The sequence below is a fragment of the Lithobates pipiens genome, unplaced genomic scaffold, assembly GCF_037356315.1.
Source record: "Lithobates pipiens isolate NorthernLeopardFrog02 unplaced genomic scaffold, aLitPip1_a1.2 Scaffold_35, whole genome shotgun sequence".
NCBI lineage: Eukaryota > Metazoa > Chordata > Amphibia > Anura > Ranidae > Lithobates > Lithobates pipiens.
In genome coordinates this window covers 27,668,649-27,681,996 of record NW_027507811.1, presented here as the reverse complement: position 1 = coordinate 27,681,996, position 13,348 = coordinate 27,668,649, and the positions used below count along the sequence as shown (strand labels likewise).

General features: G+C 45.0%; 4 protein-coding genes across 4 annotated transcripts; 2 read left to right on the top strand and 2 right to left on the bottom strand.

The window, feature by feature from the left end:
• Positions 1–5,713: 5,713 nt before the first annotated feature.
• Positions 5,714–6,798, top strand: LOC143955256 (uncharacterized). Its single transcript, XM_077465337.1, has one exon. It carries the CDS (start codon positions 5,752–5,754, stop codon positions 6,409–6,411), a length of 660 nt encoding a protein of 219 aa, XP_077321463.1. The 5' UTR covers positions 5,714–5,751; the 3' UTR covers positions 6,412–6,798.
• Positions 6,799–7,229: 431 nt separating this feature from the next.
• On the bottom strand, positions 7,230–8,024 carry LOC143955257 (histone H3). The gene has a single exon (XM_077465338.1). The coding sequence runs from the start codon at positions 7,972–7,974 to the stop codon at positions 7,564–7,566; it is 411 nt and encodes a 136-aa protein (XP_077321464.1). The 5' UTR covers positions 7,975–8,024; the 3' UTR covers positions 7,230–7,563.
• Positions 8,025–9,822: 1,798 nt separating this feature from the next.
• Positions 9,823–10,471, bottom strand: LOC143955260 (histone H2B 1.1). Its single transcript, XM_077465340.1, has one exon. It carries the CDS (start codon positions 10,414–10,416, stop codon positions 10,036–10,038), a length of 381 nt encoding a protein of 126 aa, XP_077321466.1. The 5' UTR covers positions 10,417–10,471; the 3' UTR covers positions 9,823–10,035.
• Positions 10,472–10,627: 156 nt separating this feature from the next.
• LOC143955258 (histone H2A.J) lies at positions 10,628–12,124 on the top strand. Its single transcript, XM_077465339.1, has one exon. It carries the CDS (start codon positions 10,738–10,740, stop codon positions 11,131–11,133), a length of 396 nt encoding a protein of 131 aa, XP_077321465.1. The 5' UTR covers positions 10,628–10,737; the 3' UTR covers positions 11,134–12,124.
• Positions 12,125–13,348: the final 1,224 nt, after the last annotated feature.

Genomic DNA, 13,348 nt, shown 5'->3' with positions numbered 1-13,348 from the left:
CCTACCCTGACCTTCCCTCGCCTCCATTGCCTCATGAGTCCTGAATTTTCAGAATTTCACATATAAAAAAAGAATGCTTGTAGTTGTCGATCCCAGATTCACCTCATACATGTGTTATGTCATTGGCCATGTGGTGGGACTATGTGTGCACAGCTAGTAATTATTTTGTGGCTGCAAATATGACCTGTAGGTTTGTAAAGTTTGCCATCCCTGTGCTGTGCTGACTTCCTCCTGGGGCTGCTTATTATGAGGGGCTCCCACCATCCCTGTGCTATGCTGACATCCTCCTGGGGCTGCTTATTATGAGGGGCTCCCACCATCCCTGTGCTATGCTGACATCCTCCTGGGGCTGCTTATTATGAGGGGCTCCCACCATCCCTGTGCTATGCTGACATCCTCCTGGGGCTGCTTATTATGAGGGGCTCCCACCATCCCTGTGCTATGCTCATTATGAGGGGCTCCCACCATCCCTGCGCTGTGCTGACTTCCTCCTGGTGCTGCTTACGGTGCAGGTGTCAGTGCTGTATATCACAGTGCTGGTGTCAGTGCTTTATGTCACGCTGCTGATGTCAGTGCTCTCTATCACGGTGCTGGTGTCAGATCACTCTATCACGGTGCAGGTGTCAGTGTTCTATATCACGGTGCTGGTGATGATCTCCTGCACCCTTTTCTTTGCCTACCCTGACCTTCCCTCGCCTCCATTGCCTCATGAGTCCTGAATTGTCAGAATTTCACATATAAAAAAGAATGCTTGTAGTTGTCGATCCCAGATTCACCTCATACATGTGTTATGTCATTGGCCATGTGGTGGGACTATGTGTGCACAGCTAGTATTATTTTGTGGCTGCAAATATGACCTGTAGGTTTGTAAAGTTTGCCATCCCTGTGCTGTGCTGACTTCCTCCTGGAGCTGCTTATGATGAGGGGCTCCCACCATCCCTGTGCTATGCTGACATCCTCCTGGGGCTGCTTATTATGAGGGGCTCCCACCATCCCTGTGCTATGCTCATTATGAGGGGCTCCCACCATCCCTGTGCTGTGCTGACTTCCTCCTGGGGCTGCTTACGGTGCAGGTGTCAGTGCTGTATATCACAGTGCTGGTGTCAGTGCTTTATGTCACGCTGCTGATGTCAGTGCTCTCTATCACGGTGCTGGTGTCAGATCACTCTATCACGGTGCAGGTGTCAGTGTTCTATATCACGGTGCTGGTGATGATCTCCTGCACCCTTTTCTTTGCCTACCCTGACCTTCCCTCGCCTCCATTGCCTCATGAGTCCTGAATTGTCAGAATTTCACATATAAAAAAGAATGCTTGTAGTTGTCGATCCCAGATTCACCTCATACATGTGTTATGTCGTTGGCCATGTGGTGGGACTATGTGTGCACAGCTAGTAATTATTTTGTGGCTGCAAATATGACCTGTAGGTTTGTAAAGTTTGCCATCCCTGTGCTGTACTGACTTCCTCCTGGGGCTGCTTATGATGAGGGGCTCCCACCATCCCTGTGCTATGCTGACATCCTCCTGGGGCTGCTTACGGTGCAGGTGTCAGTGCTGTATATCACAGTGCTGGTGTCAGTGCTTTATGTCACGCTGCTGATGTCAGTGCTCTCTATCACGGTGCTGGTGTCAGATCACTCTATCACGGTGCAGGTGTCAGTGTTCTATATCACGGTGCTGGTGATCATCTCCTGCACCCTTTTCTTTGCCTACCCTGACCTTCCCTCGCCTCCATTGCCTCATGAGTCCTGAATTGTCAGAATTCCACATATAAAAAAGAATGCTTGTAGTTGTCGATCCCAGATTCACCTCATACATGTGTTATGTCATTGGCCATGTGGTGGGACTATGTGTGCACAGCTAGTAATTATTTTGTGGCTGCAAATATGACCTGTAGGTTTGTAAAGTTTGCCATCCCTGTGCTGTGCTGACTTCCTCCTGGGGCTGCTTATGATGAGGGGCTCCCACCATCCCTGTGCTATGCTGACATCCTCCTGGGGCTGCTTATAATGAGGGGCTCCCACCATCCCTGTGCTATGCTCATTATGAGGGGCTCCCACCATCCCTGTGCTGTGCTGACTTCCTCCTGGGGCTGCTTACGGTGCAGGTGTCAGTGCTGTATATCACAGTGTTGGTGTCCGTGCTTTATGTCATGCTGCTGATGTCAGTGCTCTCTATCACGGTGCTGGTGTCAGATCACTCTATCACGGTGCAGGTGTCAGTGTTCTATATCACGGTGCTGGTGATCATCTCCTGCACCCTTTTCTTTGCCTACCCTGACCTTCCCTCGCCTCCATTGCCTCATGAGTCCTGAATTTTCAGAATTTCACATATAAAAAAAGAATGCTTGTAGTTGTCGATCCCAGATTCACCTCATACATGTGTTATGTCATTGGCCATGTGGTGGGACTATGTGTGCACAGCTAGTAATTATTTTGTGGCTGCAAATATGACCTGTAGGTTTGTAAAGTTTGTCATCCCTGTGCTGTGCTGACTTCCTCCTGGGGCTGCTTATTATGAGGGGCTCCCACCATCCCTGTGCTGTGCTGACTTCCTCCTGGGGCTGCTTATTATGAGGGGCTCCCACCATTCCTGTGCTATGCTGACTTCCTCCTAGGGCTGCTTATTATGAGGGGCTCCCACCATCCCTGTGCTGTGCTGACTTCCTCCTGGGGCTTTACCTCTGCTGTGCATATTATGAGGGGCTCCCACCATCCCTGTGCTGTGCTGACTTCCTCCTGGGGCTGCTTACGGTGCAGGTGTCAGTGCTGTATATCACGGTGCTGGTGTCAGTGCTGTATATCACGGTGCTGATGTCAGTGCTTTATGTCACGCTGCTGATGTCAGTGCTCTCTATCATGGTGCAGGTGTCAGTGCTCTATATCACGGTGCTGGGGGTCATCTCCTGCACCCTCGTCTTTGCCTACCCTGACCTTTCCTTACCTCCATTGCCTCATGAGTCCTGAATTGTCAGAATTTCACATATAAAAAAAGAAAGCTTGTAGTTGTCGATCCCAGATTCATTCATACATGTGCTATGTCATTGGCCATGTGGTGGGACTATGTGTGCACAGCTACTAGCTAGTAATTATTTTGTGGCTGCAAATATGACCTGTAGGTTTGGAAAGTTCACCTCCCATTGATGTCAATGGGGCCCGCCGCGGACGTTATGGTCCGCGAACTATCGGCCGCGTTCGCGTTTGCGAAATGTCACGTCGGAAGTTCGTCCATCACTATTTACAATTCTACACATGAGAGTCCCCTTTCTTTCCCCCATGATCGGTGGTATTGTGATTTGAATGTGAGGCTGAACGAATCATCTATAAGAAGCTAAGCCAGCAATTTCCCCCACAAGTGTGTTTGACCCTGAGGGGTCTCGTATTGAGGTGAGAGGCTGGGGGAAACAGGGGGTGCACTGGTGGAGCACTGAAGGTGGAGCGTCTATCTTTTTGTGAAGCATGTCTGCATATGTGACAACACTGCATGACCATTAGATAAACTGTCACTTTTGGATATTGAGCTACTGAATAGCACTGGAACTTTTTTGAACACTTGTATTGCATATGGACCTTTTATTTTTTTTTTATTATTTTTTATTTTTTTAAGCTATTTTTGCATTGTGATGTAGCCACATATTTTCTGCGATATTTGCACATTTTTTTTTTTTTTTTTTTTTTTTTTTTTAAGATAGTTTTTATTGAGGAAAATGCATAGATGTACAGAAAATTACAACATGCTGGAAAAAAAAAAAAACATTACCTAAACACAATCAGAGTTCTTGGCAGAAACAAAATCAAGCACTGAGCATTTGAACATACAAACTGTCGTAGGGTAGCTTGACTACCTTGGGTCACAACTTATCAGAGATAAGTGATTTCGGAGTAGCTCTCACAAGGTAGAAGGCGAGGGAGCCGAAAACAGAAAAGAAAGAAAAAGAAGATCAAAACAAATTGGTATGTTGTGGGGTTGTAAAAGATCTCTGTCCTCAAACTTAAAGCCAATTCAGTCTGGGGGTGAAGATGTGCGGGGTTCATTTGAGGATAAGGCTATTTGAGCCTGGGTGAGCGCTTGCAGCCTCTGTAGGCTTGTTCATGAGATCGTGCCTACCAGGCCGTTTTTGTTTTGGGGGGCCCATGTTGAAAGTCGGTGGACCACATCAGTGGATTGTGTTTCCGGGGTTCTGTACTGCTGATATTTAATTGTATAGAGTGAGTCTACAGAGTGGGGGATGGGGTCAGGATGGGGAATGGTTAGAAGGGAGAGGGGGGGGGGGCGAGGGGATGGGGAGTGAGAGAGAAAAGGGGAAAGAGGAGGGGGGAGAAGAAAGAAAAAGGGGGGGGGGGGGTTTGAGTGTTTTTATATTTGCATATTTATGTACATATATATGTAGAGTTATTGATTTGTGTCACTTAATAGGTGGTCTATTTTAAAAGCCAGTGGTACATACCTTTTTTTTTACATCTTATTAGATAGCGTGGAGAGCATTATTTATGTTAGCAGCTTCCCTTAATAATATATTTTTTTTAAATATATATATATATATATATATATATATATATATATATATATATATATATATATATTTTTTTTTTTTTTTATTATTATTAGTTTAGTTTAGTTTAGGTTTGATTAGTTGGGGTTGTGCGCATTAGTACCTTATTTATATTAATAATTTATTTATTTATTTATTTATTTATTTATTCTCTCTCTTCTTTATACAGTATATTTTCTAAGTAGGCTATATAGCTGTGTAGTAAAATAAGGCAATAAACTTACTTGGCATATTTGAATGACAATATATTTATCATGATGATTGATTAGCAAATAATGATACATTACCACCAGAATAAACTACTTACTAGTCTGCTGTGTGCAGTGGCTACAATCTTACAGTTGTCATAATGAGCAAAGAATGATACATAGTACATGAAATATGACATGTTCTCATCAGCTGACACCTTTGTATCTCTAAAACCCCATACACACTATCAGATTTTCTACTGATTTTTTTTCCTTGAGATTTACCAAAACCATATAATAGGAGGCCAAACCTTAGGGGTTTCAATTAGTATACAATCAGGCAGGCCCGTGTACTACATTGTTTTTGTAAAGCTGAAGACAAAAAATCAGCAGAAAATCTGATAGAGTGTTATATGAGGCTTCACAATCTCCCCCATCACATCACACAAGGATCTCATGGCACCGGCTGATGTTTTTGTTCCCGGCTCCTTCTACTCAGCTATAGATGAGCAGAGTTCTGTATTAGAGGGGAATGTTTCCTGATCTTCACTCTTCACTCATCTAATGTGAAGATGATTGTAGTGGGAGATGTGAGAAGATTGTTTTCTGATGAGAATGTGTGTAGAAAAGCAGGTAGAAGGAAGAATGGGACACACACTCAGGAGGATGGATGTGTTTGCAGCCTCTGTGTTCAGCCTCCTGAGCAGATCATGAGAGCGGTAAGTGACAGATCGGTAAGTGACAGTCCAGTGAGCAGATCGGGTCCCCGATAAAGATTGGACATCCTTCTATTTCTTATTATAATCGTTTTTCTCTCTGCCAGGGAAACACAACAAGAGAGAGAAGATTCCCCAACACTGGAGTGACAGTGAGTGGGCGTGTCTAGCGTGTAACCAATAGCAGTGCAGAAGGCAAGTTCTATATCAACCAATAGAAGTGCAGAACGTCTCTATATAAGGCAGAGCACCACACATACACAATATTGATCTATTTTCCAAACCTCGTTGAGAATCATGACTGAAACTGAGAGCGCCCCAGCCGCCGCTCCTCCAGCGGAGCCCGCCGCCAAGAAGAAGGCGACTAAGAAGGCGGCAGCCGGAGGAGCCAAGAAAGGCAGCAAGAAGCCGTCCGGTCCCAGCGTGTCCGACCTCATCGTCACAGCCGTGGCCGCTTCCAAGGAGCGCAGCGGGGTCTCCCTGGCCGCCCTCAAGAAGCTCCTGGCCGCCGGAGGATACGATGTGGACAAGAACAACAGCCGCCTGAAGATCGCCATCAGGGCGCTGGTGACTAAGGGGAGCCTCGTCCAGGTCAAAGGACATGGAGCCTCCGGATCCTTCAAGATCAACAAGAAGCAGCAAGAGGGCGACAAGGCCAAGAAAGTCACCATCAAGAAGAAGCCATCGGCTGCGGCCAAGCCCAAGAAACCTGCGGCCGCCAAGAAGCCAGCCAAGTCCCCCAAGAAGAAAGCCCCCAGCAAAGCAGCCAAGAGCCCCAAGAAGGCCGCCAAGAAACCGGCAAAGGCTGCAGCTGCTCCCGCCAAGAAGGCGACAAAGAGCCCCAAGAAGCCCAAAGCTGCAGCCAAGCCGAAAAAAGCCGCCAAGAGTCCGGCTAAGAAGGCGGCTAAAGCCAAGACAGCAGCCAAGCCCAAGAAGGCCGCTCCGAAGAAGAAATAAGAATACCTCCCTCATCTCCACCCCCCAAAGGCTCTTCTCAGAGCCACCCACCTCCTCCTATCCGAGCTACACCTATCTACCTACACATATCTACCTACACCCACATCGCTAATAGCACACACAGTGCTCCGCATGTCATCTCCAATAGAGGAGACACAAATCACATATGAGCGCTGATTGGCTGCAGAACGGCTGATTAATATTTCATTCTATAATGACATTTATGCGGAGAATCATTCTAATGATCGGGAGACACATCATCCTCCGCTCATGTTAGAATGATCGGCAACAAGACTCCTGTGTTATGAGGAGAATGGAGTGTTTTCTAAACATAAGTTACATTCATCATATGTGTATAAAAATAAACCTGTATTAACGGCTCAGTAACTAATAGTGTGATCCTCTAAAGGCTCTTCGATAAAGCGGCTCATTTGGATTTATAAATTGGCCGCCAACATAACATTTTTGCAGCAACAGTAAATCCCCAGGTGGGCGATAATGAATGAATAATGAATTTCCAGATTTGTTTTTCTGATCTCCATTGCGGATGTATTCCTCCCTGTAATGTGTGCCGCCCCAGCAGAGATGTTTGATCTCCGATGATGAGGGTTGTAGTATGGGATGAGGTAGTAGAGGACACCCCTGACCCCCCCCATAGTGACATCTCCACGTGGGCTGTGTAAGGTTTACCCCCTCCCATTATATGTTCTAATCGGATTTATCTTCAGATCTCTAATGACTTGACAAAAATACTCTTGTTGCCTGGAATAAGAAATTGTCGGGTTTCTAGAAAATGCAATGATGTGTCTTGTGTGAGAGAATGTGAAGAGTCCAAATAGACAAAGATTGTAAAATCTGTTGACAGGAATGTTCATTTTACTCTATAACGTCCCATTGTATTGTGTTGGGTACATAGAGCAGGTGTTGTTACTCTGGGATTGTATTGGAAATGATGTTACAGATCAGATTTGCTTACAGACGGAGCTTCCGAGTGCAGAGAAGGATGAGAAGAAAGAAGTGATGTGGTGGGAAGGATTTGTATGATGTAGTGGAGATGAGATAGTATGGAGCTCTCTGAGGAGGATGTGGTGGCTCTGAGAAGAGCCTTTGTTGTTGTGGGGGGTGGCGATGAGGAGGTCGGTGGGGGGTTTCTTAGGCCCTCTCTCCGCGGATGCGGCGTGCCAGCTGGATGTCTTTGGGCATGATGGTGACCCTCTTGGCATGGATGGCGCAGAGGTTGGTGTCCTCGAAGAGTCCTACGAGATAAGCCTCGGAGGCTTCCTGCAGAGCCATGACGGCGGAGCTCTGGAAGCGCAGGTCGGTCTTGAAGTCCTGGGCGATCTCTCGGACGAGGCGCTGGAAGGGCAGCTTGCGGATGAGCAGCTCGGTGGATTTCTGGTAGCGGCGGATCTCTCGGAGAGCCACGGTGCCGGGCCTGTAGCGGTGAGGCTTCTTCACTCCGCCGGTGGCCGGGGCGCTCTTGCGGGCGGCTTTGGTGGCCAGCTGCTTGCGGGGAGCTTTCCCTCCGGTGGACTTACGAGCGGTCTGCTTGGTTCTTGCCATGGCTGATCAATGCTTCCAATCTCCACAAGGAATACAAGTGTGAGAACTCGGGCTGTGCGGCGTCTATTTATACACATCACTGCCTTCTGATTGGACAGCTAAAACACACCCCTTTTCATGATTGGTTTGCTTAAAAAAAGCGGCATTTTTAAAATGCCCGCCAAGATCTGCCCGTTCTCTGTGTTAGTAGAGTTCTCTTCTTTGTGGGGTGGGGGAGGGGAGTTCCTCCACATCACACAATGTGTAAGGATTAGGAGCTCTCACATTGGACTGCTTGTCTCCATAATAAATGAGATGACAGAAAATCCTCCTCCGATCTCACTGATCGGATTATTCCGTTTTTAGTGAATAACAAGTAGAAAGGTGACTTGTACAGCTTGTTCCATCCAGCACAATTCTGTACTAACATGGAGGGACAGATCGCTGAGCAGACAATGAATCGTGTCCCAGCCAGCCAGCATTGTCCTCCCTGCTCCGGCCACATCTGGGATCGGTCGGTGTTCTCATTGGTTTCTATCAGATCCATGTGGATACAATTCAACTAAACTGCTACAATGTATCCTCTATGGAGGAGCAACACTGACACCTGCTGGTGACAAGAGAAATGACTTCTGTGCGGGGATCTAGGACGTGCTACAATCAGATTTCATTGTTTTCTTTCCGAATCTAATTTCTAAGAAAAATAGGTGATTACAACGTAATCTTTGGGAATGAACACAGGGCGACTTCTAGATTGCATAATTAATCTGATGAATTTGCATTAAGGTTTTGTCAGAAAATTCACTAAAAACATTATTAGAACCATATTTCTCACGATATCTTCATCATGTTTACTTTACAATGAAATCGCAGCTCTGATATGGTGTATGTGAGTGGCTTCTACAAGAGCCTTTGTGTCCTGCTGGGATGATGGGGGGTGTCGGGGATTTACTTGGCGCTGGCGTGTTCGACTTTGATACTAATTATTATAACATTAATAAAATACAGAATATATATATATATATTGTGCCGTTTACACAACTCTTTACAATAAAAATGGCGACAGTACAATCACAATATATTTCAATACACAAGCAATATGAGGACCCTGCTAATGGAGTTTACAATGCAAAGAAATGTTTTTATAATGAAGGATTAGAAATCCTCCTTCTCAGTGTAAGAATTAGAAACATTGAGATTGGATTATGTTTCCCATATCTCAGCAAATTAGATGGCAGAGGGTTAAATGTTCCCTGTAACCCCCACTTTCCAATCTATGTATTGCAATCGGAGGCATCTGATATTTACCAAATATATATATATTGTTTTGTTTTTAATTAGAGAAAAGACACACACACTTATATATAGAGGGATACAGACCAGGAAAGCCAACGTGTGCCCAGCTGATGATCTAAATCCCCCATCTAAGGTGAGAATATGATTATGTATAATAGTTGGATTCCCATGAAGAAAATAGATGCTATATGACACATTTGAATCAAACACAATGTGATGTGTAAGTAATATTTCTAAGCAGATGATCCCTAAACGATTTAGTAAAATTAAGAATCCCCTTGTATATGTGTCTCTGCAGACATTAGTCTTACATAAGCCATAAAGCAGAAAGTAAACGTGTAGGTGAAAACGATATATACTATATTATAGAAGTGTTATCCTTATATACATAAATATCCGCTTTCAATTTACGGGAAAATAAGGTCCCATGTGTTCTCTAAGGTGGAGCAACACTGACACCTAGTGGTTATGAAATCCAGGTCTTCTATACGGAGATTTGGAAAGATATACAATGTGATTGGATGGAAATAAAATGTCAGGAAATTCGAAATAAAGGGAATCTGCAACACCAGCTTGTATTGGGAGGGATTTCTTACTATAATACAGCTTCACATGTCCAACTTCATCAGATTGTACAATTGTTATAATCGGTTAATTCTTCATTGAATGTATTTAGAATCTCTAATTGCGACAAAATGTGATGAGAGCTCATTGATGGAAATGGTGGGTGGCTCTTAGAAGAGCCTTTGTGTCTTGTGTTGGGATGATGATGGGGGGGATGGGGGATTACTTGGCGCTGGTGTACTTGGTGACGGCCTTGGTGCCCTCGGAGACGGCGTGCTTGGCCAGCTCTCCGGGCAGGAGGAGGCGGACGGCGGTCTGGATCTCCCGGGAGGTGATGGTGCGGCGCTTGTTGTAATGAGCCAGGCGGGAAGCTTCGCCGGCGATGCGCTCGAAGATGTCATTGACGAAGGAGTTCATGATGCCCATGGCCTTGGACGAGATGCCGGTGTCGGGGTGGACCTGCTTGAGCACCTTGTACACGTAGATGGCATAACTCTCCTTCCTGCTCTTCCTCCGCTTCTTGCCGTCCTTCTTCTGGCTCTTGGTCACGGCTTTCTTGGAGCCCTTCTTGGGCGCCGGGGCGGACTTGGCTGGTTCAGGCATGATAAGGGTTAATGTGATCTCTGCTGTTTGAAGCAAATGTGTGCTGGAGCCGCCCTCATGTGCTGCTTTTATAGGCGTCCTATGCAAATGAGTCTCCTCCCCTCCTCACTCTTCTATTGGAGGATTCAGTCATGTGATGGGGAGGAGTGTTTTGCTTTCCTTCTTCGTTTACTGATTGGTGTAGAAACAATTCAGAACACTATTGGCTAGCTTGAAAAGTAGCCAATCAAAGTGTTTGATGTCACAGCATTGACTGTATAAATATAAGGAGACCCTAGAAGGTGGTTATCTTTGTCAGTGTAACGACACAGGAATCTCAAAATGTCTGGCCGTGGAAAGCAAGGAGGCAAGGTTCGGGCTAAGGCCAAGACCCGATCATCCCGGGCTGGTCTGCAGTTCCCAGTCGGCCGTGTTCACCGTCTGCTCAGGAAGGGCAACTATGCGGAGCGGGTCGGGGCCGGAGCTCCCGTCTATCTGGCCGCCGTCCTCGAGTATCTCACGGCTGAGATCCTCGAGCTGGCCGGCAACGCCGCCCGCGACAACAAGAAGACCCGCATCATCCCCCGACACCTCCAGCTGGCCGTCCGCAACGACGAGGAGCTCAACAAGCTGCTGGGCGGCGTCACCATCGCCCAGGGAGGAGTCCTGCCCAACATCCAGGCCGTGCTGCTGCCCAAGAAGACCGAGAGCCACAAGGCCGCCGCCAAATCCAAGTAATCCCGACAACTCCTTTCTACTCCCAAATCCTTTCATTTCTACAACACAAAGGCTCTTCTCAGAGCCACCCACATCTCTCTACAAAGAGCCCCCCACACACCCCTCATTGTGTCTACCACATCGCATGGAATCAGCCCTCAATTGTCTGCATAGCTTTACACGGGAAATACATTCTTATTTATTCACACTTCTAGTACAGGAGATCTGTACAGGGAGGACAATGACTACATATAAAGAGCCTGGAAATCATTATTGGGGGATCCGGTCATTTTACAGGGACTGATCGTCATTGTCCTTCAGACTTTAGTTCTGTTGAATTTATTACAGATCAGAAATCCTTCATTATATAATAAAACAATCACCCCCGACTGATCAGCAGCACAGATCTCAGAATGTCCCTATTATGGCGGGCGGGGTATGGAACGGATTGGCTTCATTTATCATGGAACCTTCCCAATCACCTCAGATCGGCTAATCTGACAGAAATGTAATGATACAAAGTTTCAGTTCTTCCGGGGAACGTTCCAGGCACTTTATAAACGCGCTAAAATATTATATCAAGGGGTTTGTATACAGAATCATAGAGAATGTTTTCTATAGAGATCAATGGAAAGTCTACAGAACGAGTATTTACTGGGCTGAAAACGGAATAAGATCTCAGAAGACATTTCTTTGGATTCCTCATCAAAAACATTATTGGCTCATGAAGGGAACGCCCACAGGTCTAATTGGCTCATATTTCAAATTGCCACTTTCCAATTTGCCCGCCAGAATTCTTTAGAACGTTACAGAGAAATTATCAGCCCTATTATACCGCCAAATCCGACACTGAGACATTTATCCGAGAGATATCAGCGATTTATTTTGAAACGGATTCATCCGGAATAGAAATCGATTCAAAAGATTGTTGAATAATGTGAAATATGTTCTCTGTTATTAGATTTATAAAAAGTGAAAGGAGTATTAAATGGTTTTATCTTAGAAACATAAATGCGATTTTTTTTTCTCCCCTTCTTTAGTCATCTTTTATAAATATGGAATTGTTATTAACAATAGTAACTGGTGATTTGTGTAATCTCCGAAAAAGAACTGGAAGAAGAGGTTTGTCATCAGATCTGTATAGGATCCTGGGACTGGCCTCTATCAGTTACGGATTTCCTCCATATTACAACTAGAATATTAATAAATAAATACGTGAATGGACTGGTAGAAATCATGACACTGCCAGATACATAACGGTGTGTACAATAAAACACATAATCAGATCTGCCTAGAATTATGTAACTAACTGGAAAAAGAAAAGATACAAATATGTACTATGAATCAATAAAGAAAATATTGCGATTCTGACGAATTACTTCCGTTTCCATTCAGCAAAATATTTAAACGTTTCTAAATAAATGACATTTTCTGCAGTGTAATACATGAATAGACCCCGCCCCTTCTCATCAGGTCCGCTCATCTTTACACAGGAAGGTGAGATGTAGGAAAAAAATGCATTTCTTTGTTTCCTTTTCAAAATAATCTTTATAAATATGAAAAATTGAAACTGATGTTTGTGTTATGAAGTGTTAAAGATGTGTGTTCTTTGTGATATCTAACTGACCATACACTGTTCGATCTGCTTTACTAAAGCGACTTAAGAACACAACAAAATGATTTCTCCAATGTTGTATCTAATTGGGTAGAGAGTTGATCTATAAAATTTTACAATCTGCACTCAGGAGGATGAAATATAAAAACTTTACTTCTTCCACCAGTAACAAATGAAGGAATCCGATAATTGTACGGAAATCCTCCATCCATTCCCTGCTGAGATTTGGCGCTACACTAGATCTGCTTCTCTGGATGGAATGTTCATAAGATCCCATACACGTGATTCGATTTTGTTACCAAAGCCGTATAATAGGAGGTCAGACCTTAAGAGTTTCAGTGAATACAATCAGGCAGACCCTTACACTACATGGTTTTTGAAAAATCTGCAGAAAATCGAAAAGTGGGTTATATGGGGCTTTAGACCTAGTAGAGAAATGTTCAAATAAAGCTGATCCGATCCCAGTTCTGGACGTTTCCTGACAAACCCAAACTACTGTTTTTAATTGGCCCATTAAAGTTTAGAATCAATCGCCCCTCATACAGTGTGATCACACTTAGATCGCCTACATAGGGTGAATGTCACGTGTCCAATCCCGAGAACAAACCCCCCGCTACAGAA

Bases quoted from the DNA above. Each gene is read 5' to 3' on its own strand.
- LOC143955258 (XM_077465339.1), top strand. From the start codon at position 10,738: ATGTCTGGCCGTGGAAAGCAAGGAGGCAAGGTTCGGGCTAAGGCCAAG.
- LOC143955260 (XM_077465340.1), bottom strand. From the start codon at position 10,416: ATGCCTGAACCAGCCAAGTCCGCCCCGGCGCCCAAGAAGGGCTCCAAG.
- LOC143955257 (XM_077465338.1), bottom strand. From the start codon at position 7,974: ATGGCAAGAACCAAGCAGACCGCTCGTAAGTCCACCGGAGGGAAAGCT.
- LOC143955256 (XM_077465337.1), top strand. From the start codon at position 5,752: ATGACTGAAACTGAGAGCGCCCCAGCCGCCGCTCCTCCAGCGGAGCCC.